This window comes from Patagioenas fasciata, chromosome 1 (genome assembly GCF_037038585.1).
Source record: "Patagioenas fasciata isolate bPatFas1 chromosome 1, bPatFas1.hap1, whole genome shotgun sequence".
NCBI lineage: Eukaryota > Metazoa > Chordata > Aves > Columbiformes > Columbidae > Patagioenas > Patagioenas fasciata.
The window spans coordinates 199,103,172-199,129,175 of NC_092520.1; the positions used below are offsets into that span (position 1 = coordinate 199,103,172).

Sequence of the window (26,004 nt, forward strand, 5' to 3'; positions counted from 1 at the left end):
AGTGCACTTTCACCTGGCATCTCCCAGGCGCAAAAGTGAAACTTGTTCTTAATACAGTATATTAATTATAAGCATAGCTGTTTTGAAGAGAAAAATATTGAAAATAATGTATAAACTGAGAAACAACTAAGAATTTTTAAAATTCCAGGGAACTATTTAGAAGGAAATCAGATGACTGGTATGCTTGCCATATGGGATCAGAAAGTTTGGAGCAGTTCCTAAAAAGTGGTGGTGGTGGTGAAGTGTGTGCATCAAAGCTGTCTGCAATTACTAGAAAGAACAGTTCACATGGTGGAATGTGCATGAGGAAGCAGGAGGGAAGAATCAGATGAGGAAAACCATATGAACACACAGTGTCAGAGAGGAAAAGTATCAGTTCCCACAGAACACTACTTAATTAAGCTGAGATTCAAGTTTTTGTTTCTTTTTGTCTTTACGCATAATAAACTTCTGCTGTTTGGAAAAAATACGTTAATTTATGGAACAAATTTAGTGCCTTAAATATTAACTGTTTTATTTTATTGTCCCAAATATTAATTCCTAGAAACTTAATTCCTTCGAATTCCAGCACTTTCAGCAAAACTTACATTTACTATGGATTCTTTTGTTTGAGCCATATCGGAAATAACCCCATCTGTAATAATGAGAAGAACAAAGTACTGGGAGCCATCTTTTACTGAAGCGGCATATCTAAGGAAAGAAAAAAATAACATTATAATAGTAAAAAAAACCCTTTATACAAAGGAACTAATATGAAAAGAAGCTTTATTCTAAAAATTTGCCTACTAAGGACTAATAAAAATACAGAAATATGATGCAGTGGATTTCAAAAGTAAAGACATTCATAATTAAGATGGATGTTACTCTTGAATGAGAACATCAGAACAACATTCATTACTACAATATTGATAGCGATAATCTGCATGTGTTGAATCAGTGAAAATGGGAACTGTATCACTGCAAAGAGGAGCGTGGACAAAATGTCCTTTAAAAAAATCACGAGTTGTTAGAAGTCTAAGTTATTGAACAGTTATTACCTCTAAGGAACATAGCTTGGTATGAAGGGAACATGCGTATAGGTTTTATAGCACAAATATAATTTATCAGGAATCAGCACATTACATAAATATTTCATTAATTTTTTTCTTGTCTTACAAAAACTTACTGACCATACCAGTAGACTTATAGTTTCCATTTGTGTGCACATTTGTAAAATGGCTGAACACGCACCCTGAAGCCTTGGTTTAGATATTAATCTCTTTGCACCACCCACACGTGATTTCAAGACTTCAACTTCTCCCTGTTCTGTACACAAATACAAAACGAAAAGTATCCAGTGCCATTCCAGTCCCGCCTCAACTGAAGGGCCCAAGAAGCAACTGCTCTTGGAAAATGAGCAGCTTTTGAAGATTTGGGAAGTCCTTCAAGAAAGCGAGTTGGTAGTAGCCACACTGAACTCTGTGGCCTGCATACCAGAAATGAAGACTTCAGTTCATTTATCTTCAGCTCCCATGGGTCAAAGTGTCCTATACGGTTAGTGAAGAACTTATTTTTTTTGCGTGGAACAGGCTGCTCCACTTGCTGCTCCACTTGACAGCAGCCAATATAGTTACAACTCTCCATGAAGGCTCTTGGTGCTGTGAAGGAGTCAAACAGGAGAACCTTGTGATAAAACTGGTGATAGGCAGTATGGAGAGCAGAACGAAAAAAAAAAGTCCCAGAATCACAGAATCGACTGGGTTGGAAAAGACCTCAGAGATCACCAAGTCCAACCCCTGGTCCAACTCCAGTCCATTTACTAGATCGTGGCACTTAGCGCCATGTCCAATCTCAGTTTAAAAACCTCCAGGGAGGTCCACCCCCTCCCTGGGCAGCCATTCCAATGCCTGACCGCTCTTTCTGTAAAGAATTTCTTTCTAATATCCAGCCTAAATTTCCCCTGGCAGAGTTTAAGCCCATGTCCCTCTGTCCTATTGCTGACTGCCTGGGAGAAGAGACCAATCCCCACCTGGCTATAACTTCCTTTCAGGTAGTTATAGAGAGTGATGAGCTCACCTCTAAGCCTCCTCTTCTCCAGACAATATTAGTCGCCCTATGAATACTGTGGAATGCCCCAGTACAGAATATGACTGCCACTGTCTTATTGGGCACTGAACATGAAAGGTCTGTGTCACCAAATAGGATCTGTTCTAATGATGCTCATGATGATTGCACGTGCTTAGTAAATTCTAACTCTGATGTTATACAGGGCATTTGCAAGCAAGTACGGCCAATAAATAAGATGCTGTGACCACAACATTTGGAAGAGTTTGGAGGAATGTGTGTGAAATGGAATCTACAACTCACATAAAGTCGCTACTCTCATTTCTCTCCATCCCCAAGATACAGACGGGTAGAAAAGCCACACAGACAATGAACCTGCTGAACATCTATTTACATCCTGGCAGTAGGAACAGATGGTTAAATATCTAGATTAATAAGACCTACTATGGAATACATTTTCTCTGCCATGCAGAGACTTTTTTATCCTCATTTTTCCATAATGTTTATGATCTTTTCATTGATGACTGCAGTGACAAGGGATGATAAGACGAGAGAGTAAAACAAAAATTCATTATTCTTTCTGAGCACTTAATACTACATGCCTACACTGAAGAAACTGAATAGAAATTTGGTTATTTCACAGAATAACACATTCTGAAGTCTTCTGCGAGAAAAATTTTCTATGAGGAGGGGAGATAACAAATGATACTAGGTAGAATCTGGTGTAGATAATTCCCTAGTCAGGGGAAGGATAATAAAGTCATTATCTGCTTAAAGAGCTTCTGAAGAGTTCTGAGATCACAACCGGATAGTAATATCTGACACAGTTTCCAGAGATTTCATCAGAGGCATATTTGAAGTACGAGGGATGTGGGAAGAAGTTTCTTTGAGACTGAAAGTATGTTCAAAAAGTAAATACAGCTAGATCATAATTTCTACTACCATGTATATTAAAGTCAATAGAAGAGCGAAGAAACTGAACATTGAAAGAAAATCATGTTACTGACAACTGGGCTGGAACATGGACTGTATTAAGGATGATGATGCAGTAGAAATCCTCAGGAAGATACTTAACTTTTGCACTATATTGCAGTGTGATTTACTACCAGAAGGAGTTTCCAAAGTTTGCAACCACTTGATATTTAGAGAAAAGTTCAGTGGAAGAACTACAAATGCAGGTGGCAGGCTTCTGTAATTCTGCAGAAGTTGACAAATATCCCTGAAAAACAACTGGTTAGAAAAGGAACTCAATTTATGCCAATGCTTTGATGGTACTAGATGATGAATTTCTGCAATGCACAAGAGGCTTGAGGTTAACTGCAAAATTCTGAACCAGCCAGCTCAGCTGATACAATAGTTCTAAAGAAGAAAGAGCCAGAAAAATCAGTGGGTTAGATTTCCAGTTAACATGGCTAATACAGACAACAAATGCCTGGAATTCCATACTTCATAAGGACTGGCATATTTCCTCACAATCTGAAAACTGCTACTAGAGAGACCCTGTCAAACAGAAGATTAAAAGGAAACAGCTAGTTGCTAAACAGAAGCAGTGGAATATACATGTACATAATTTGCATGGTATGATTCGAAGATGGAACAACTAATCCTAATGATAAATAACTGAAACCAACCCAAGCCATGCTGGGGTGCACAGAAAATTCTTTGCACTATGGAACTTGCAAATTATTTTTCATTGAGCTATAGAACTACCAAGAGGAAGAACAGACACTAAATACAAATTTTCTGCAACAATTATATCCTTTTTGCAAGCTCATAAATAAAACATTAACAGTACAATTATCTATGTATCCCTACTGCTTTATTTTATAAACATTAGTTCTTTCTCTATACCTATAAATAAAATAAAGTCTGTTCAGGTAGTTACTTGGCTAAATTAGCTGAGACATATCACTTTTCCTATACCAACACACTGAGGGATACTATAAGTCATGATCTTCTCTGCCACAATAAGGCAACATTATCCTCTTTAAGAAACTTCTACAAACGCAAGAAGGTTTTACTTTGAGAAGTCAGATGAGCTGTTGCATAGCACAGCATTGTGGGTCCCCAGTGGTGGCTGCTGCACTATTGCCATAACAGTACCATGACCAGCTGGGAAGTGTTGCGACAAAGAGCCGTGAAAATTTTGTTTACATTTTGAACATTTTGAGATTAGAAGAATGACATATGCATTAAAAAAAATATTTTAAAATTAGATTTATGTCTTTTCTTTGAAGCAAAAACTCTGTGCTCCAAAGGAAAAAAAAAGGAGCATGGCAGAGTGATCTCACAAAAATTTTATTTCTTCTGAGATTTTAACAGAGGGTGGATCAACTGGATCACTTGTATTTATTTCTAATCGGTGATGAAATTCTGCACAATACTACCACATGGTCTTCAAACCTACTCAAAGGTACAAGTTAATCATGTTAAACTGAATAAACAAAACAACCGTAAATACCTTTTTCAATGTTTAGCATCCTGCAACTGTTAGCCTTTTATACGTGATAGTTGTACTGACAATAAGAAGTTTCTGTGAAGAACCTGTTGTGATGCTTACCTGGCTACATGATTAATTACAGGGGCAAAGTTTGTTGGTCCATAAAGCTGTACAGATTTTAGACTCCTGTAATATGCCTCCATTACACCATCAATTCCATGGCAGTACGGATTTTGAGGGTTTCCATTCTAATAAAAATAAAAGTTGATTAATTGCTAAATGTAATTATGAAGCAAAAATGATGTAGGTTAGTGAACACTACCCGGTGTACATTTTTAAATGGCGAAGACCTAAGCATTCCAGGATCTATTCAGAGAGTTTACTACAAGTGACTAATATAAGTGCCATAGTTGGTTTTGAGTGTTAACTGCTTAGGGAAGGAGGTTCTAGCAGCTTCGTGCTATTATATGTGCAGCCTGAATCACTGGACCTGGTTCCTAGACATAAATACCACCCTAACTAGAATGAAACAGTCTTTCTTACATGCAAAATAGTAACAGGCATTTCCCTGTGTGGAGTTGAGGTATGAATTACAGGGCAGATATAAAACTGGAATAATGTTTAAGAGCACAGTTCTGGCTCAATTATTTCTTATTTTAAAAAATGAAAAAAATAAATGGTAGGCAGATCCTGATGTTCCTACACTATGTGAGTATAAGGTAAACTATAAACTCTTCATTCTTTTGGTGCACTGTTCTACATTGGAAAACTGATTCTCAGACTGGTATAGAGAGATGAAGAAACTAACATATTCTTTGGGAACCCACTGAAATGGTTGGGACAGTAAATTCTTTGGGTAGGCATTTTATTACCTATCTCCATAATGACTCTATAATAAGGATATCTATTTACAGATGACAATACAAACATAAGCTAAATCCCAGATTAATGACCCAATGTCAGGCCAAACAAATGATCCATGTAAAGCTTCAAAACCTTCCAAATAACCTTACTGTATGTGACAACACCTCACTGCCTTAATGTACCAGTATCTCATTCTGAAGTAGAGTATACCTCCCTGCAAATCTGGAAAAGCAAAGGAGATTTTTAATGGAATTGATCTAGAATGTTAAAAGAGTGCTGAAAACACTGCTTAGCATTAAATGGGAGACGCCTACATGGAGGAAGGAAGACTGTTTTTTCCTCTATATTAGCACCATAATGTCTCATGAATTAACTGGATCAACTTGAGAAACTACTTTCAAAACTGGAAGCAGCCAAGAATAAGTCTGCTGTTTTAATAGCCTTAAGATTATATGTACCAATATATTTGAACTTGCTACATGGAAGTCCAAAGCAAGTCTGTGATTCAAATTAGTATCTGCAATTGCACCTGTTCTAAATTACTATCCATGTGGAAAACCCTTCCTTGAGATAAGACATATGGCATTGTTTTCTAGCACAGGCTGACAGAAAAAATACACATCTACAATCACTACTCTTCTGCCATGTCTTTGTTGCTATCTAATTTACACTCACCTGATATAACTACACTTGCTGAAATTCTGACAACTTTATCTTACAGAAGAACAAAAACCTCAAAATAAGCAAGGAGATAAACATCCATGCCAGTCACAAGCATCAGTTACAACACATCAAGCTGTCTGGAAAATTCTGTTAGATTTTAGGTTTGTAATTTAACTAGCACATGGACCAGTCTCAGACTTGTTCTGGTCACCCCAGTCTTAGAGTCCACTTAGTTATCTCTATGTCTCTAAACTAAGCAGCCTGGTAAAGACAAAGAGATCCCAGAAAATGAGAGAGAACAGTAACAACAATAATAATGAAAGATTATCTTGGATCATGATTCACTTGCTTTTTAAGATAGAACAGCTTCAGTCTAAATTCTTTCAAGCATCTGCTTCTCATGCTGCCACAGATGAGGTTAAAGATAATTACTTTTCTTTATTACTATTTTTGGCCTACAGGGACTTCTTCATTCTGGATTTCCATCAGTAACTTCACTATGATGAAAAATTTTGAAATAGCCTTTTAGACAGAAGAATCACCATATTCTCTGTTCTCTACTTGTCCAGTAATCACTTAAGACTGAAGCTGAACTCCAAAAATGTTGTAGTAAAGAAATTAAAACAATTTATAAATATTAATTTACTTACCAGTGCAAATTCATGTGATACTCTTCCATCTGGAGGGAGTCTAGCTCCAAAACCTAGAGCCGGGAACATTTTATCGCTATCATAGTCCTGAATGATTTCACCTACTGCTTTCAGTGCCATGCCATAAGCGTTCAGCTGATAGGGATTCATGTAGTGCAATGAAGTTGGCTGTGAAGGGTTACCTGTTGAAGCAAGGATCAGATTTTCTCTCTTAAAAATTATAGAAATCTAAGAAATTAGAAATTGTAAAGAAAAGATCATTAAAAGAAAATTAACTTATTTCCTGAATAAATAGCTGTGGTTCTATCAGGTAAAAATGGACTGTTCTGAACACATTTTAATAGGTTAACAGCAGTAGCTGTAAACCTTTTCAGCATTGAACAGGCAACAAGAAACTGTGATTGGACTTAGAATCACAGAATGGTTTGGGTTGGAAGGGACCTTTAAAGATCATCTTGTTCCAACCCCCTGCCATGGGCAGGGACATCTTCCACTAGACCACGTTGCTCAGAGCCCCGTCCAACCTGACATTGAACACTGCCAGGGATGGGGCATCCACAGCTTCTCTGGGCAGCGTTTTCCAGTGCCCCACCACTCTCATGAGGAAGAATTTCTTCCTTATGTCTAATTGAAATCTACCCTCTTTCAGCTTAAGGCCATTACTCCTTTCCTATCTCTACAGGCCCTACTAAAAAGTCCCTCTACAGCTTTCTTCTAGGTCCCCTTTAGGTACTGAAAGGCTGCTGTAAGGCCTCCCTGGAGCCTTCTCCAGGATGAAGAACCCCAACTCTCTCAGGCTGCCTTCATAGGAGAGGTGCCCTAGCCCTCTGATCATCTTCAAGTCCCTCCTCTGGACTCATTCCAACAGCTCCATGTCCCTCCATGTTGGAGGCCCCAGAGGTGGATGCAGGACTCCAGGTGGGTCTCACAACAGTGGAGCAGAGAGGCAGAATCACCTTCCTCGACCTGCTGGCCACGCTCCTTTTGGTGCAGCCCAGGACACAGTTGGCTTCCCGGGCTGCAAGTGCACATTGCTGGGTCATGCTGAGCTTCTCAGCAACAGCAACCAACACTCTCAAGCAGTCCTCCTCAGGACTGCTCTAATCCATTCTCTGCCCAGCCTGTATGGCTGGGATATCCCCCTCTGGCTTGGAATTGCCCCAACCCATGTGCAGGACCTTGCACCCGGCCTTGTTGAACTTCATAAGGTGTGAATTTGCGTCATTTTATAATATGGTATACACTTTGACTACAGAATTCACAAAAGTGTTATGACATTCTGAAAGCAGCTTTGGAGGAGGATGACAACTTTGCTTCATCTCACTGCAGCCTCACTCCACCTTAAACTCCTTTCTTTTGCCCCTCTCTGTGAGGTCATCTAAGTTAGCCAGTTTTCTCCCAGCAATAATAAAAAACCCCAAACCACAAAAAAGTACGCAAATATTTGTAAACTGCTCCTACCCAATAAATTTTATATTTAGCTTTTTCAATTTTTATGTGTTCTGTTTGCCCTGCTTTTCTGGGTAGGAACTGACCTCTAGTCTGTTGCTCAGCAATACAGAATCCTGATTCCAGGTGGTGCCAGGCGTACACATAATCAATAACACAATGAAGTAAAGCAGAATACTGACATAGATACACAGATATGCACACTTAAATCTGAACAAAATGCATACATACACAAGACTTCTATTTTTTTTGTTCTTACCATTTGAGGCTGTGAAATCAATAGCAACTGTGAAATTGATTTGGGTTCTGCAGAAAAAGCAAATACAAATTTTATTAATAGTTTTACTGTTATGTGGAAAAATAAACAAGAGATGATAACATTGATTGTGGACAAACAGTAGGACAATGACTTTGTAATACAGGAAATAAACACTGAAAATACTCTTTTACAAATGTTCCAGTCAAGAGATACATAACGTTATTTTATTAACACAATGAAAACAGTTACTTTACTCCATCCTTTTTTTTTTTCAATTGTTTATTAAAAATCCTAATTGTTAATAAGGTTATTAATATCTATAACCATTATCAATTCATTTTAATCAGTAATACTGATTTTTCCTTGTACATATTCTAGCCCTAGTCATGGAAGACTTTGGCAAGGGAAGTCAGGTTTTACTAATCTGCTTCTTTTCTTAACACTAAAACTCTATCTTCATTCAGAGCATATCTGAAATCATGCTATGCATAAAATATTTCTACAGGATAACATAGTTTTTGGCATTGGATTTCATTCCTGTGAACATAATCAGTACTTTGAGTGAGCATATCAAGGTAAAGTAAAATCTGGAAGCAGCAACATAAAGATCTGTATTTGGAGCAATAGCTAAATAAATCCATTATCATGCATGGATCAATTGTTAGCACAGAGTTGTTGTCAGAAAAATTGATCATTAATAGACTTTTACAGAGTGACAATCCAATTAAATGTAGTTCTGTTCCACAGCTTTCTTCAGGACAAAATACTGTCATTCTGGAGATAATCTCTTAGCTAGTAGGACTCTGTCAGGAAAAAGAGTTTGTATGAATATGAAACAGACGTTTCGCTCAGATTGAGTCTTTTACCCCTTCCTTCAAGTTTCTGCCTCTCACAGCATGTGCACCTGCGAACTAAATGACCAAATTAGCAAAGATGAAAGCTCTTTGAAAGTTACCGAACAGATTTAACTCATACACATTTCGATTAAACATCAACAATTTGATACTTGGCCTTGCAGTAACTGTTTCCTGTTCAAATAACCTGATGTGGCCAGAGAAAATACTATTTTTTTTCATAAAAAGCTGTGTATAAGAAAAAAAATCACATGGAATCATTTTATCATACTGATTAAGGCCAACACAAAATAAGCTAGGTTACAGGTTGATTCCGTCTCCAAAAAGTGGTATTATAAAAGTCTATCAATGCCCACAGTATCAAGAAGTCATGTAGCTCCTTGGAACACGGTCAGCCCCAAGTATGTCTAAAACCACTCTGGCATCTATATGGACTTGAACAAAAAAAACAGTGAAAGCTGCTGCAACCTCTGAGAAGTTCAGAGACCTAAGATTTCCGAGAGACTCTTTCTGCCAATACATCTGCATTCTGCTTTATGTGGTCTCACCAAAAATATTTTAATGGCACAACAAGTCAGGCTTTGTTTGATCTGTACCCAAATGCCAGGCTTTGTGGCTTCTTAATCACAACATCTGCACTGTCAGTTAGTTGTAAGAATAAGGATCTTAAGACGTACACGTCAAGTAGTGTTCCACACTATGGCGTGCAGAAAAGTTGTATTCTTCCTCAGATAAGAAGGGGTTAGGAAAAACAACAACAAAGAAGCCTAATACAACACAGTTTTCAGATTTATGCTTGAAGTCCTTACTGGCACTGCTAAACAAAACTGCATTGGGGCTACAATCCCCTGTACATAAATTTTAAGGGCTTTGATGTGGTGCTATGCTTGAAGAGCAAAACAAGACTCCTCTGAGCATTACATGTCAGGTACATCAAGCACAGAAATCTTTCAGTGTGCTGAAGAATGTGTCACTGCGGGAAAAAACCAAACCAAACCAAACCAAACCTCAAACAGCTTTTCCTCTGCATAAGAACAGCAAAACTTATTTGTAAACTAATTTTCTGGATCAGCTGTTATGATCCAACTAGTAAGAAACAGAGTTTCGTAGATAGTGAATTCAAGGCAGAAACAAGAGAAAACACAGTAAAAGAAGATTAAAAAGGAAAACAGCTAACAAAAGTAAAATAAATATTAAAACCACATCTAATGGCAAAACCAGCAAACCTAATTTTCATGGTAATTTTCAGGTAATGATTGACAGCATCAGTTTCTGAAGTATTCCTCCAACTGGTGTCTATCTGTATTAAAAATATACTGTTCCAGATAACAGAAACTTACCTGGTTAACCAAAAAAACACCCTCTCCCATTTACAATCCAACATAACGTGGACTATGACTTTTGTATGTTACAGTATCTGCCAATTTGACAGCTATAAAAATCATGACATAAAATGAGATTGAATCTGACGTCTACATCTCTATAATTTGTTTCCATCTGTAGGTACATTCCCAAGACAGTGTCATGCAAGAACTTAAACCAATTACATTATTTCAACCATTAATAGATGACTGTACATAGTTTCAAATTCAGTTTCCTAAATATAGGTTCCTAATGTCATTTTATAACCCCCAGGGTACTTACTACACCATGGACATTTTTGGTAGTCTAAAATGGCATTAGATGCCTACACAGTTCAGGAAACTTCATCCCACTCTTAATGCATCTGTCACTTTTTCTTATGGACTCATGACCCCAAAGAACATCATTCACGTCTTACAGAGGACCAGGAAAGCTTCAACAAAACCTCATAGAGCAAAGCTGCACTGTGACTGCCCTGTTTTCAATGATCATTTTGTTTGATCTATCATGTAACTTCTGTATGCAGAAAAGAAGGCTGAGGGGAGACCTTACTGCTCTCTGCAACTACCTGAAAGGAGGTTGTAGCATGGAGGGTGTTGGTCTCTTTTCTCAAGTAACAAGCAATAAGACAAGAAGAAACAGCCTCAAATTGTGCTGGGGGAGCTTAGTTTGGATATCATGAAGAATTTTTAGACCAAAAGGGCTGTCAGGCATTGGAACAGGCTGCCCAGGGAAGTGGGGGAGTCACCATCCCTGAGGGGTTTAAAAGACATGTAGATATGGTGCTTTGGGACAGGGTTTAGTGGTTGACTTAGCAGTGTTAGGCTAATGGCTGGACTCAATCTTAAAGGTCTTTTCCAACCTAAATGATTATGATTCTGTTATCAGAAACATCCCTCTGAATATGATCTTATGGAAAAGAGACATAGAAGCCCAAGTCATACAGGGCACCAGTGTCCTCTGAGGAAAGGAATAATGAATTGCAAAAAGGTACAAAATAAAGGTCAAACCTTGCAGCCAAAATTATCAAAATATAATTAAATCTTCAAACACAAAACCTGGTCTTTCAAGCTCAAATAAATAATTCAACTTCAAGTTAGTATCACTGGAAAAACTATTTTCAAAAATGGTTTTAATATTTTGAACATGTGTATTTTGTGTGAAAGATTATTACAAAAGGTATTAATTTCTCTACTGTTTCATTGGGACTGAAAAAATTAAACATCCATAACTAAAACATTAATCCAAGAAGGCTAATTTAGAAGCTGTGTGTCATGAAAACATCAGATATCACTACTTCGGAAGCCAAATGGGATGACTGGAAAATGAATCTGGATGATATTTTAATAAGTGTTTTCTTGGCAACACATGTTATTCTGGAACCAAATTAAATGTAATTAATCTATCTGAAAGTCCACTTTCCTTTTTCTTATTTCTACTACATGTTTTATTTCTTTTTAACAGACTAATTCTTAGATTGTATCAAGTACACACTATTAGGTCACTATTATTAACATATTAACTTTCATCAACACTAACTTTTAAAAATGAGATTATTTATTATTTTATGTAAAGGGACATTAGTTGAAAAATCATTAATTCAGAATAAAGACACTCAAAATATTAAAAAGCATATAAAACTGAAGTCTTCAAGACAAATTTGGGTGACTGATTAAATGATGCAAATTTTAAAACACGAGAATTCTTTGGCTAAGGCTCTGTTCCTGCTTTTCCAACTGTACAGTTCTCCAAGGAGCTACATTAAAAGCTCATAACACCTGCTACATCAGTGATGTTGCAAGGTCATGAGGGTTTGCACAAAAACTGCTAAAACATTGACACGTGGCTAGGCAGGCTGAGCTGCTCCACGTCCTGTCCCGAGGGAGAATTCAGGCAGAACATCCACGCACAGCAATGTGCCTTATGGATCCAGAGCTGAACAGATCACTACTGCTCTGCCAGAATTGAGTTGGTATAGAATAACATGATCTATTTGATACCCAGACAGGTGTTTTTACCCTGTACTGTGACAAGAAATGAAGAAAGTATCTGAAAAAGGAACAGTAATCACTTTGCAACCACAGAGCAGCAACTTTCTTTATTTCTTTGGGAGAACAAGGTGAGACCTATTGTCTTTTATTAAGAGCTGTATCAGCACTGATATACGTAAGGGAACAAACTAAGCCTGGGTGTAGCTTCCTACTAGGCTTGATAACATTCGTAATGATTATGTTTTTCTAAATAGTACATTGGAAGGAAACATGAATTTCCTCCTGTGGCTTCAGAGTGACAACCAGCTGGTCTGTTAGCAGGGGGGAGCTGCTGAAGGTTTGAGGACCACTTACTGTGCACAGCTCTACAACAGAGCTAACGGAATAACTAACACTACCAAGAGGCTGTATCCTCTCCATGGCATTTAAGTCCCCAGTGACAGTTAGTTCATAATTTCCCCTTTGCAGATGCTTGTTTGGCCAAATGGAGAATCAACATAACGAGGATTTTTCTGATAAAAGCTCTATAAGATCTTCCTCTTATATAGTCTTATTACTCATTACTCCCCAAGGATACAAAAAACATCTGGTAAAGCCTCCAAAATACATAGCTCTGGCAGCCCTTGCTTGAAAACCATCTTGCACACCAGGTCTCCTCCGAACATTAAATATGCAGGCCATTGCATTATATGGTGCATTGGTTGGATGAAAATAGCTGTCATGAAAGGAGTTCTAAATTTCCTTTATGACCATCAATGACTCAACACAATACAGTTAAAAATGTATGCCCAAAGCCCTTAGAATCCAAATAACATGTGGGTGTTCATTTCCAAAAACCTGGATGAAGGTAAGGATTTAAATATGATGGAAAGAAAACATTTCCTCTTATCTTCCAATAATTTGGGACAGAAGAGACGACAATATTTTGGGGTTGCAAAAGGATTCAGCTTCTGATTTTACTGATTTACAAATGCCTAGAGTAACTTAGTAGAATAGGGAATGATCTAACAAGTCTAACAGGCTAGAAACTTCTGCATGGAAATATCCTTTCAGTCCACTAAGTCTTGCAGCTTTTTGGCTCCTGGTCTCTCCTACAGACAAAATCAGAGGAGGCTATAAACTCAGTGTTTCACAGTCATTCCTGTAAACCAGGATATTTTCAAGTGCATTCCTCTTCAAGGCCATACCCCTTACATTCCTGAGCTTATTCACATATTAGGAGGCATTTTGACAGAAATATGTTATTAATTGTTAAGTGGCAGGAGAAGTCTGATTTTGAAGCATACATTAATTTTTAGTACAATGTACGTATTTTATACATGGGAAGACCAGTGTGGCAAGAGACATGATTACATGTATTACAAGATATATGTTAGAAAAAGTCAGCTACTAAGATGGCACCCCTTGACATAACATTCCGATGCAAAAGAAACATCTACCTCTTTCCTGCCATACTGCCATAAAAAAACAGTATTATGTAGTAAAACAAAATCAGAATTAGTGGACAAACTTCTATTTAATTCTTCAATGCTCTTTAAAAAAACCAGTCATATTGATGATAGTTACAATGCAATATATCAATTAAACAGATGCAGACTCAATACCTAAATGAAATCAATAATGTAGTCCCAATTTGTCACAGTTAAAGATGTCAGGATTTCCATTAAAGCAGTATTAGCTCTAGACACCTCAAATCAATTCCAATTAAAGTTCTGAACATAAAGTATTTCATAAACATCCATTTAAAAGAGCCAATGTTGTGTCAATTGCAGAATCAGTGTTTTCTTCCCCTTGCCTAACTAAATGGAAGTAAAACAGGGAACTAAAAAAGCAAGATGATACTTGATGGGAAAACAGACTGATGAATCTTCTCTTCTCCCTTCCTTCAAAATCTGTCAGTTGGACTGCAGCTGATACACAGTAGTAATCAATGAGACAAAGGAAGGAACAGAGAAGCCAAGGAAATGACTCTGAGTCTCAGCCTCCTGGTCACATTTACAAATAAAACTGCAACGGCTGCAGAAGGAAAGGCAACATTTTATACACGTACTTCTACAGTTGTCACTGGCACATACACAGAAATAACTGTATGAATCACTAAACAAGATTCTGTATAAAATAAATAAATGATAAGTATTACTGCTTACTTTTAAGTGCACAGCATTCTACTGTTTTACACTCTTTTTATATAAAAGAGAGAAAAAAAGCTTGAATGGTAATTATTAATATCACAAGTCTTCTTTCATTTCCAGTTACAGAGAAGTATACAAAATATCAGTAATGACAAAGTAGTATTTGTATTCAAAAATCCTACTATTTGTCTTCAGTATATAGACAATTAGGTTTATTAACTTGTATTGTAACATCTCAGTGAGAAACGTGATAAACCACCCTAAAAAGATTACACATGCTCCCATTATATTATTTTTTTTCCAAATTTAGATACAAAACTTAATACCTCAGTTCCTTATACACACTCTTCTTGTAGAGATGAATTATGAATGAATGGGAAATAAGATAGTTGTGGTATATATGTAAAATACACTTCAAAGAACAAATAGCTACGCTAGAGGTAAAACTGTTTCTTCATGCATCTGTGCATACATACGCTTCATTCAAAACAAACTTTTAGTAAACATGGATGGATGGCCATTTTTTGCTTCTGGTAAAGTCCACAACAGGAATATTCCTGAGAAAGGCAACAGCAGTCCTAATAAAATTGACCTGTTCCTCTCAAACTCTACAATCCTGTACTAAAACCAGAACATTTGCACAAATCAGAAGTGCTCCACAACAGACTGACCATGACTGTTCATATGGAAATCACATCCAGAACCTTGATACTCCAAATACTCTTTCATTATCTCAAGTAGCTGTCTATCTGTTACTCACAGTGGGTCAAAGCAGGCACAACCCGTATTCATCATTAGAAACGGACTCAGAAACACAGAACTACCTGGTTTCCTAACAATGGCAATCTAGGTGCCTGAGGAACAGCTTGCCAAGCAAACGTGCCAATAGGATTCTTTATAGCATATAGAGTTTACACGTTCTTCAGCTGTGAAAGATGCAGTACTACCTTGACAGCATGCCTGACCAATATTAGAAGTTTTACCTTTGCTAAACTGTAACAGATTCTAATGCAGTCAACAACCAAATTAAATCCTCTCTGAGGAGAAACTGTAGGATCCCAAGAGTGCAAATATAGAGAAGAATTATTCCAGCAGCAGTTTCCATTTAACTGAACTGGAGGTAAGGATAGCAATTCTGGAAAAGCTCGATAGTTTGCAGTCCAGAAGCATCCCGAGTGTACCAAAAAGCCTTTTAATGGCCCCGAACAGACTCACCTCGGCCCTCCACCAGGTGCCTCTCCGTTGGCTCAGGAGCCACATTTGAGCTGAGCCTTCAGTCCCTGTCTGAGCTATGTCTGAGAAGTATAGGTCTCCAGCTCAGCCAAGCCCATTCCTGGCCATGGACTTCATTAATCCAGATCCCGCCCCATGGATTGCCTTCCTGGCTTGACCTCCCTGCTTCGTCCACCATAGTTCTGCCTGGTAATGGTTGGACCTGGTCCTGACTTGGATCTGTGGTTTGCCTTCCCAGACTGACCTTGGTCTGCCTCATCAGCGCAAACAGCCCTGATGATCTGGACTCTCCATTGAGCCTGGCCACCATCTCTGGGCCTGCCCTGCTTGCCTTGGCTGTGCACTGCACAACTGGCTGGTGAGATCCTGCCTGCCAACCACACTGCTCAGCTGCACCCCCAGCTCCCCAGCCATCCTGGGGAGGGACGGCTGCCCTCTCACACAGCCCTTTCCTTCCACTACTAACATGTCCTCCTACTTACACATCTCCATGATGGGCCAACAAAACTCCCTCTGAAGGTCACCCATAACCAGTCGTGTACACCATACAACATTGTAATATCAAACAATCAAATCAAATGTTGTAGAGGCTCTGTATCCTATCCAAATGAGAAAACATGTTCAGCCACCAAAGAGTGAGCGAATCAGCAAGGCAAATCACAAACTTCTCCAAAGATACTGAGTAAGAATTTTAAGGAGAATACATCCACATCAATGTTAAAAACCCTAATTAAGCATTCCCATTTTTAAGTACTATGCATAAAACATTCTTGTCAGGTTTAGTTTTAATGAGCCAAAAGACACAGTGTTTTGAGATATGTAACAGACTGAATTTACCCTTAGTGAAAATATTTATTTTCTTGGCTGGAGATCAAATAGCAGTGAACCTGGATTTCCTAACTTCAAAATTTAACTCTTTGGAGAACTGAAACATCAAAGAGGCTGTTATTCCTTGAGACAGAAAAAAACTACACTCTGCAGCAGATCATGGGTTAGGGTCAACAGTTTGGAGAACATCTGAACAACAATCCATTCCCCCTACAGGTCAGCAGTTCAGTGCTGAGTACAGCCGCAGGTTGTGGTTTTTCAAACCGCTGAAGGCAATGGCAGTGGAGAGAGCTCACTGACAGTTTCTCTGCAGCTAACAATTAGATGGGGGTTGTCACTTTAACTTAATGAACTTTGGTGATTAATGTGTTAGGAATAAACCTTAAGCACATTCTCATCCGTAGGATTATCACTGTTGGGAAAAAAGGCAAAGTCTTATACTGCTACTGTCAAAACACAACACAGACTTCTTTATTATTTCAGCTGAAGCCTGGCTGAAGACTGGCATAAAAAACTAACTTGTTTCTCCACAGGTAATCAATGCTCTAAGATAAATGTGGAATGCATATTCAGATTTTATGACTCAAAAATCCACATTAAGTACCTAGGAACGTATGACAAAGTATTTCCATTTATCTTAGAGAAGAATTGTGTTCTGGTAGGGAGGTTAAGAGCCAGGAATTTGTGAAATTCTATTCTATTTCAAGACATGGTCTAGGGTAAGCCATTTGATGCTTCTGTCTCTACTTCCCTTTTGGGAAAATGACAATAAATGAGAAATTAAACATGTTATAAGTTTCACATAATTAGTATTGAAGAAATGCCTTTGCAGGGGAAAGTCTCTAAACAAATGCCAATATTAAGTACACCAAAGGTCAGTGTAATCAGAGGAAATAAAACAGCATTTTACTCATTTGCTAGTATATGGGTAATTCCCTTTCGCTTAATCCAGTTTTCACTGGCTGATCAGTGGTCATTACTCAGTGTTTTAGCACCACACCAATTCGAACATTATAAGCGAAGTTCCATAACTTAACTTACATCAATAACTATCTGCAGGCTTTACGTAGGAAAGTACAGCCTCTAAAATGAGGAAACAATACAGCTCTTTACAGATACTACTTAGAGTCATCATGTGCAAAGTACATACAAATTATTAGTGAATGACAATGAGATTGTGAAAACGAGAAAGGTTTGTTGCCAATCACATACCCGCCTTTAATATAGTCAAGGAATGAAACTTCTGTTTCAATTAGGAAGGAAAGCAATGTTACCTGAAAGCAAATAAAAGACAGTCAGACATGAATTGTCATTTCCCAGCTGAACAAGTAGAGACATAAGCACAATGTTTTTGGAGCTCTATCCTTAAGATGTAATATCCCAGAAGGTTAAAAAAAACAATCTGCTACAATTGCTTCTCTGTTTTTTTAAGAAAAAGATAAGGGATGGAAGGTTGTATTCCAGGGCAGGTTACCACATACATCTCTTCTGATCAGTGTGCACTACACCTACACATGAATATTAGAGGCTAGGTGACAATGCATCTATTCTTTGAGTATTTCAACATTGCTTAAAGAACCCAATTACAATTATTTATGTCATTTCTCATCTCAAAGTGGTATTGAGTATTGATGCTAGCCAAGAATGAAAAAAATCTAGTAAATTATACATATATATGAAATATGTAAAATAAATGAAGTGGGATATATAAAAAAATGCAAAGATAAGAAATTTCTTCGGCTCTAGCTTCTATCGCTCAGAAACAATACAGGTCTAGAACACAGACAGTGGTCTAAAGGTGTCACTGGCATTTTCAGCACTTGAGTCACGGAACTATAAACTCAAGTGGAAAAGATCCAGTATTCAAGATCTTCATCTATTGCACAACATCTATGAACCAAATAGTTAAATCCGAATTATTTTCACTTTATTTACAAACTGACACAAAATGCTCACAACATAAGTGCATCAGGCAAGCAGGCAGGCTTAAGTAACTACTCAAAGCAAATTCACTGATAATGACACAAAGAATAAAAAAAGGATGGAATTTGTAACAAAATTTGATTTGCCTCCACCTGCAGCAAAATATAAAAACTGAAAATATTCCTATGTTGTAAATTTGGACTCAGAATGAGATTACAGGTAGTAATTCTCTCTTCTATCCTAATTCCTTTGTCACAGATACTCTGTGATCCTAAGTGACTTGCAAAGTTTAAAACCATCAAATTACCCTTCAAGTTGAGAACATAAGTCATAACAAAGTTCTACCAGACTATCAGGAGCTTAGTCTTGCATATAAGCCTGCAATTTCTATAGCTATTCCCACTGGACACAGTCATATGAATGATTAAAATGTTATTACAGCTAGTTATCTTGCTCCTAATTAGTTTAAGCAAATGTTTCAGTGAATCTAATTTAAAAAAGTAACAAATGGAAACAGATGCCACCCTTCCAAAGTGGCCAAAGTGTTTGCTTCCATACAGACAATGACTACCAATGCTCCAAGTTTTATATGTTGACTTTTAAATTATACTACTTTGCTTTGTTTAAAACTAAACACTTCTGCTTAGTATGTAGTTTGTCTGTCTGAATTTAACATGACCCCTGAAGTAATAATGAATTGAGATGGCTACTGTAGGTACATAGCACTTAAAAGCAGCAGTGAGATAGCAGTCAATGATATATGTCCACTTTACAGAAGTTTTCCAGAAGCCAACTTCTTATCAGTGAAAACAAAGGTCTTGGTGCCTGCTTTTGAAATTTAGAAATCTGTGGGATAAAGAATATCTTTGGTGAATGATAGGGAGAAGAAAAACAAAACTTCAGGCAAACACATAGGAAGGCTGCAATTTGGAGAAGTGTAAGAGAAGCCAGAAGGACTAACAGAAGTTAATGACAAATGGAGGCAAAGACGACTTGATGAAGAAATTACAAAACCAACAGTAGAGAACACTGGTAGAGAAGGAAAGAGAAAAGAAATTTACTGACAACATTTTATTGGGAATTTCCATGTAATTTGAGACAAAGCATAACAAGACACAGTTGATTCTGTCTGTCCAAACATAAGTAAAATACATTCTTTCAAATGCAGACATTCATATGAAGGTGTTAAAATATTTAAAATTAAAATCAACAGGAAAATGAAACATGTAAATGTATTTTTTGCTCTTCTGTACCCTGAGTACACTTACCTTTGGTATTGATTTAAAATAACCGCTTTTTTATAAGTTATTCACTGACTTAGCGTAACAGAACTTTATTTTAACACACTCAATTCTAGTAAAAGGAGTATGTTAGCAAAAAGTAAATTATCTAATGAATCAGGTCTTGTATTTTAAATGTTCGTGGACAAGCTACTTCTGCCTGTTTTTCACAATTTAAAGCAGAGGTACAAATAAGTGTTTATTTTCCTACTGATGAACAGACTTATGTAAGAATGTGAAAATGACAGAAAATTCCTTCAAGGCTACAGTTCTGGGTGAAAACCACCCTGTGCTGACGTCAATGGAACTGCTCATGTGGAAAATAACCCACAAGCTGGACATGTTTTCAAAAAAACAGATCCCATATCTGATTAAGTTTTCCAATATGCAGTTCTTCAACATTTATCTTCGCTTTTTTTTTGTAACTGATGTTGGAACATCATGGATGCCAGAGCACGGAAGTTGAGGAAGCGTTGAAGGGAATTATTTGCATTGCTAGCAAATGCTTCATAAAACAGTATATGGCATATGAATGAAAGGACATTAAAATCTCATCCCAAACTATACTAACAGATCATTCAACATAAATTTGCAAAAACCTGCTGGTAATAAAAAATGATTAATCGTTTTCTTTAGCCATGATAAGCATAATGGCTTTGACTGATGCTAGCTCGGGAGTTAAATTTTAAAAGAAAATTAACTTTTTAAAGTGCAGATACATTTCAGATAAAAATTAAGTGTTCAGTCCAGTAATTCCAAGGATTTGACTAAAACATCGGTACAACAAATTTGGAAAGCAGTGGCAACTTCACAGCACACCTGGACACAGCTTTTATCAGACTCCTCAAATTAAAATAATCTGAAAATAAAAGTTGTATAACAGTAAATAGTTTACTGTTGTGGTATTCGCAGAAGGTTCTGTTCTAATCCTGTTAAATTACAAGCCAACTACACTGTGTTTCAAGAGAAAAGCATCCAGTAATATAAAATATATTTACTTACTGTTCCAGAATTAACATACTTTTTCTTTTTTCCTCTTTTCTTTGGATTTATTACCTAGAAACACAGATAAAAATATTAAAGCGGTATGATTTATGATCTAAAACAAAGATAGGTGTTTAGGTATTTTCAATGCAGAAAGTGGTCTATTTTCAGTGGATTCTAAATTTATTCACCATACTGTTTACTTACGCACCTCAGTGCTGGGATATATGCATATTTCAAAACCCAGTGAATTTATCTTCATGGTACCTGCTTGGTAAGCCAGTGCTGTTATTCGCATTTGACAAATAGGGGACTGAGGCAGAGGCGATAGTGTTCACTAAATCTGAGTGCTCAGTGAAAAAACACCTCTTTGAATTTCCACAAGATTCTGCATTTTTCTGCATTCCTGATTGCAGTGTTTCAGTGTACTGTGTCACCGCTTCTTCATCTCACAATGCACCTCTTCACATTCCAGTTAATGTGTTTCCATTTTTGCCTCAGTATTATCTGATAAACATTAGAGTCGTTTTACTCCCCGTTTCTGTATTTGACGCAGTGACAGGATCTGGCTGACAGGAAAAGCAATTCTGGGGACATATCATACTGTCCCAGAATTCAAACTGGTGCAGACCACCACTTCATTGCTGTACAGGAGTTGCAAGGCCTCAAGGCACTCCCCATGCACAAGAATCTTCATGGAACTGGACTACAAAGCACTGAACAGTTTTATTGAATGTCTTGAACCCACATCTATAAAATTTCCCGCTGTAGTCACCAAAAAAATTGTTTCCCTTCTGAATACCTACCCATTCAAAGGCAAGTCTCAGCCAGTTTCATTACATACACATTAAAATGTACTCCTGCTTTTCTCAAAACTGTACATGGAACTGGAAGCAAAACATTATTTTGTTAATTAGGTTGATCAACTATCTCCTTTATAACTAGGAAACTCAAACCCTTGTGGCTTACTGCCAAGTTTTACTGTAAACTACTCACAGATGTTCTGCGAATGACAAGGAATGAAAACATTCCCAACTGAAATCTTAGTCACTTAACTGCTATAAAATATTTAAACAATTTTTCCTGAAAACACGAATAATAGTAATACATGTCTTCCAAACATTCTCTTCCCCCAACCAAAATGAAATCTCATTTAAAGACCATATTCCTCACACAACACACAACAGCTCTGAAGTGTAAGGCAAAAAGAGGTAACTGTCATTTGAGGTCTTCCCAAATAGGCTCCAGTATGCCACAGTTAAATGATAAGTATTCTTCAAAGCTTTTACTGCCTTACACATATAAAGGCCCTTTAACACTTAGAAAAACCCCAAACCAAAACCAAACCCAACCCAACCCAAAAACAACCAACAAAACAACACCACCACCACTACACACAAAAAAGCCCCGAAACAAACCCTGTCCCTCCTATAAACAGTGTCTTGACTGATGAGCAATGGATTAAATCTGTGTAATGGTGGTTTATACACAGTGAAGTGATTATTGTTGAACCAGAATCTCAGCCAGAAGCTGATTCCTGCTGACAACTGCCCAGAGGAGGAAGATGAAGGTACCAGACTGCCTGCCCGCCCTGTGGCCCTTCATTCACAGTTCTCCAGAATCCAGTGGTCAGGCCTGAATTTGTAGCATATTTCTTGCCAGCAGTCATTAAATGCCAAAAAGCAGATTCAGATAAATCTTCTGCTTCAGGTACCTTGACAATTTGTTTCTAAGGAATTGCTAGGAAATGCACTGGAGCTTGGAGTGAAATATCACAGGAAACAAGGCGTCTCCTTGATATCAAAGAGAAATTACATTACAGCTTGTCTCTCCCCTATAATTCCAGCTACTATAATTATTATAATATTTATTTTTTTCTCAAAATTCAGATAGCTTTCTAAATAAACCTACATTTTTTAGCCTCTGAAAGCCTTACACCCCTGCAGTAACCTAGGAAGCTACATGAACTCTCACCTGTTAAGAAAAAGTCAATTGAAAACAGCTTGTCATAGCAATATTTCTAATCTGAAAATATCGGGCACCCACTCAAACACAAATTTCTCTACCTGCCTTGGGTCAATATGTAAATGCAAAATAATTTAAAAATGTTTTTTCCAATCTCTCTTGCTCTGATATTGCACAGCCTGATCAAGTAGAATCAGTAGCAAAGCACAGAGGATTGCAATGTGGGGAGGCAAACATGGGATGCTCAGGAAAAGTGGATATGTGATATTGATACGATATTTAAGAAATCGCAAAATGACTTAAAATGTTACGACAGAACATTCCTGGCAGGGTAGAAGCCATGTCAGTGGTACAACATTTTCACTGCACACAGTAATCTGTGCTGTGACACTATCCAAAGGAAACTGATGTAAATTACAGTAATTCTGGGGTTGATCTTGGATCTAAATAATAAATTTAAAAAAATCCCATGGCTTTCAGTTATCATTGTCCTGCAAAGATAACTCTGCTTACAGAAACACTTTTGCTTATCTTCAAAATAAAAGTGCAGCACATAATTGGAGCACCCTTGGTCCCTACCTCACATTAGTGTTTGCCTAAACAATCATATTTGCAATCACCTATATTAGGAATATGAAATTTTTCAAAATACTGATGTTTAATGGCAGTAGTCCAAGACCGACTAAAGGATAGCTTATGGAATAAAAAACACCTGCACACCATGCAGAAAAAAAACAACCAACAAACCAACACAAAAAACCAAACAGGCTATAGCCACATAGGCTTGTCTTCTCATTATTAGCAAGAATATCTTCCATGAGGAAGAAAAAACACATTTCAGTTCTGAGAGACATCATGCACGTGAACTGTGTGATGCTGGAACTCATGGTGCAAATGCAGAAGCTAACCTAAATCCTTGAAAAAGCATACCTAAAACCCAGAAGAAAGTCTTACATATTTATTCTGAAGGACATAAGAGGCCTTGAAATTGAACAGTCTACCAGGATAACCATGAGTAATCAGCTGGATTTGTCTTACATCTGAATCACTCTTGGGAGAAGTAGAACCTAAAGAAGTTCTGATCATGGGATAAAGATTACATCGATGAAGATCTTGCAGACAGGCTGGTCAGGAGTTTCACCAACGTGCACATACGTGAGTCTAAATTCAGGAATAGGCTCTCCTACCAGAACGGACAAAGAAGGAACAGAATCTTCAAGACAGTTTGTCACAGAACCATCCCAAAAGCAATTACAGCCCATATGAATCCACAAGTCACCAGGTGGCACCACATAGCAGAAGTTCCTGTATTACCTGCAGTATAACTCGAAGACAAATTAGCTGCTAATTTGAAAGAGAAGATGCTCATGCTAACAAGATTATGTTATAGGGAGATTTGGTGGAAAAACCTTTTCCCGTTTTTTCAGATGGCAATATGACCACTGTTGATGTTGGGGAGCCTTAGTTATTACTTTCCCCTGGGAAAGCACGGGAAGGAGGTATGAGGTCAAAATCTTGGCTTTTGGTAACACTGGAAATCAAGGGCAGAGTCACACAGTCACTAAAGAAATATCAAGAGAAATATCACACACAATATCCCAGGCAGAAGCAGGGAAGGAGCTCCAGAATACAAGAAATAAGAAATACTTCTAGGGATGTCAAAAACGACAGGGGAAAAATGCTAAGTGCCTTAATTTTTCTTCAGTTCCTATACTTGGTCTACATTACATAAGACATGGGTTGAAACTGCTACTGCAGGAAGAGGACCCATTTTACGCTACCAGAATGTCTAAAGCGTGCAAGGGCTCTGTGTATGACATTTTGCAAGAGAGAGCTACTTTTAACTACAATAATCCTGCTGGTAACCAGACCTAGGAATGGGCATTTGTACTGTGGTGCGATGACAGCAACCCATTGCATAGGGGTAAGAATCAAGGTCTAACCCAAAAAGAGCAAGGCTCCAAGAGCCAAGGCAAAATGAAGGCAATTTCTAGTAGGATGCACTGTCACCTTTCTTATCTTTCCCTTAGGCACTTTGGCAGATGCTACTTTTTCCTGGGTTATGTTCATTACTCAACTGATACAAACAAATGTTAAGTTCATTAGAGAGGAGACTGTAGCCTCTTTAATATGAAATAAAGGAAAAAACAACCAACTCAAAACTGGACCATTCCTGTGTTTAGTATTATTTATAAATTTTATAATCAAAACTGAGTTCCTTTATGTCACTTCAAGTTTGTCCATCTCAATTTTTGTTTGCACAAACTCATTGGTTTCTTCTGAGAATAAATGACAGCACATTTTGAAGATTCAATAAAGTTTGATCTTGGAAAAAAAGTTTACTTTTTTGCAAATCTCAATAATCTCAGGCTAAATTAAGAAAGAAGTCTTAAATTAGAGATTTATTAGATCTGAACTAAACAAGCCTGGACAATTTTGGCCAAAGGGCCCTGAGCTGAAAAGAGGAAGAAAACTAAGAGGGAACATGGATGCAGTCTGCATTCACCTACAATACATAATAACACCTTACCCCAGTTAGAAGTCATCTAACAATATAAAACTATAATTGAATTGACAACTGCCTGTCAATCCCAGTAGCTGGCAGAAGTGTAATTCCTAAACTGCAAATAAGATGCACATTTTTAAGCAAATATGGTAACTGAACACATGAAAAACCCTACCAATAAGTAAGCTAAATTTTCTGTCACTTCTAAGTCCTTCAAAACTCTAAAGATTCTAAAGTCTGCACTTAAAATCAAAGGCATGTGACTCTGCATCTGATGTAGGGATCACCGGATACTCTTCGGATTGTAGAAAATAGCATACAACACAGGTAACAGTTGCCAAAAATAGAAATAAATGATGAATCATTCATACACAAATGGGGGTAACCCAGCATTTGTTCCAAGTTATTACCAAGTTATTACTGCTTCAAGTGCTCTTCTTGCCCTGTCACAGCCCAGTGCGCAGACACAGGCACACATACCTACTTGTCCTTAAAACCTTTTATGAAACAGCACTTTCAGATTCTCTGTTCTCCTTCATAAAAGAAACGTGAAATAGTTCCAAAGTGTGATTTTCACA

The 26,004-nt window shown here is 37.5% G+C and overlaps 1 protein-coding gene across 3 annotated transcripts in view; it reads right to left on the reverse strand.

The window, feature by feature from the left end:
• Window positions 1–26,004, reverse strand: part of CPNE8 (copine 8) — a 105,675-nt gene that overhangs the window by 13,172 nt on the left and 66,499 nt on the right. The window contains exons 12-17 of one of the 3 annotated variants that reach the window (XM_065858419.2): window positions 20,974–21,027; window positions 17,981–18,042; window positions 8,369–8,415; window positions 6,661–6,842; window positions 4,604–4,731; window positions 588–690 (exon numbers count right to left, since the gene is read on the reverse strand). In XM_065858419.2, coding sequence (XP_065714491.1) covers window positions 588–690; window positions 4,604–4,731; window positions 6,661–6,842; window positions 8,369–8,415; window positions 17,981–18,042; window positions 20,974–21,027 — 576 coding nt within the window. Of the gene's footprint in view, window positions 1–587; window positions 691–4,603; window positions 4,732–6,660; window positions 6,843–8,368; window positions 8,416–17,980; window positions 18,043–20,973; window positions 21,028–26,004 lie in introns of those variants that run through there. The other 2 variants (XM_071803419.1, XM_071803418.1) reach the window with 2 other exon arrangements.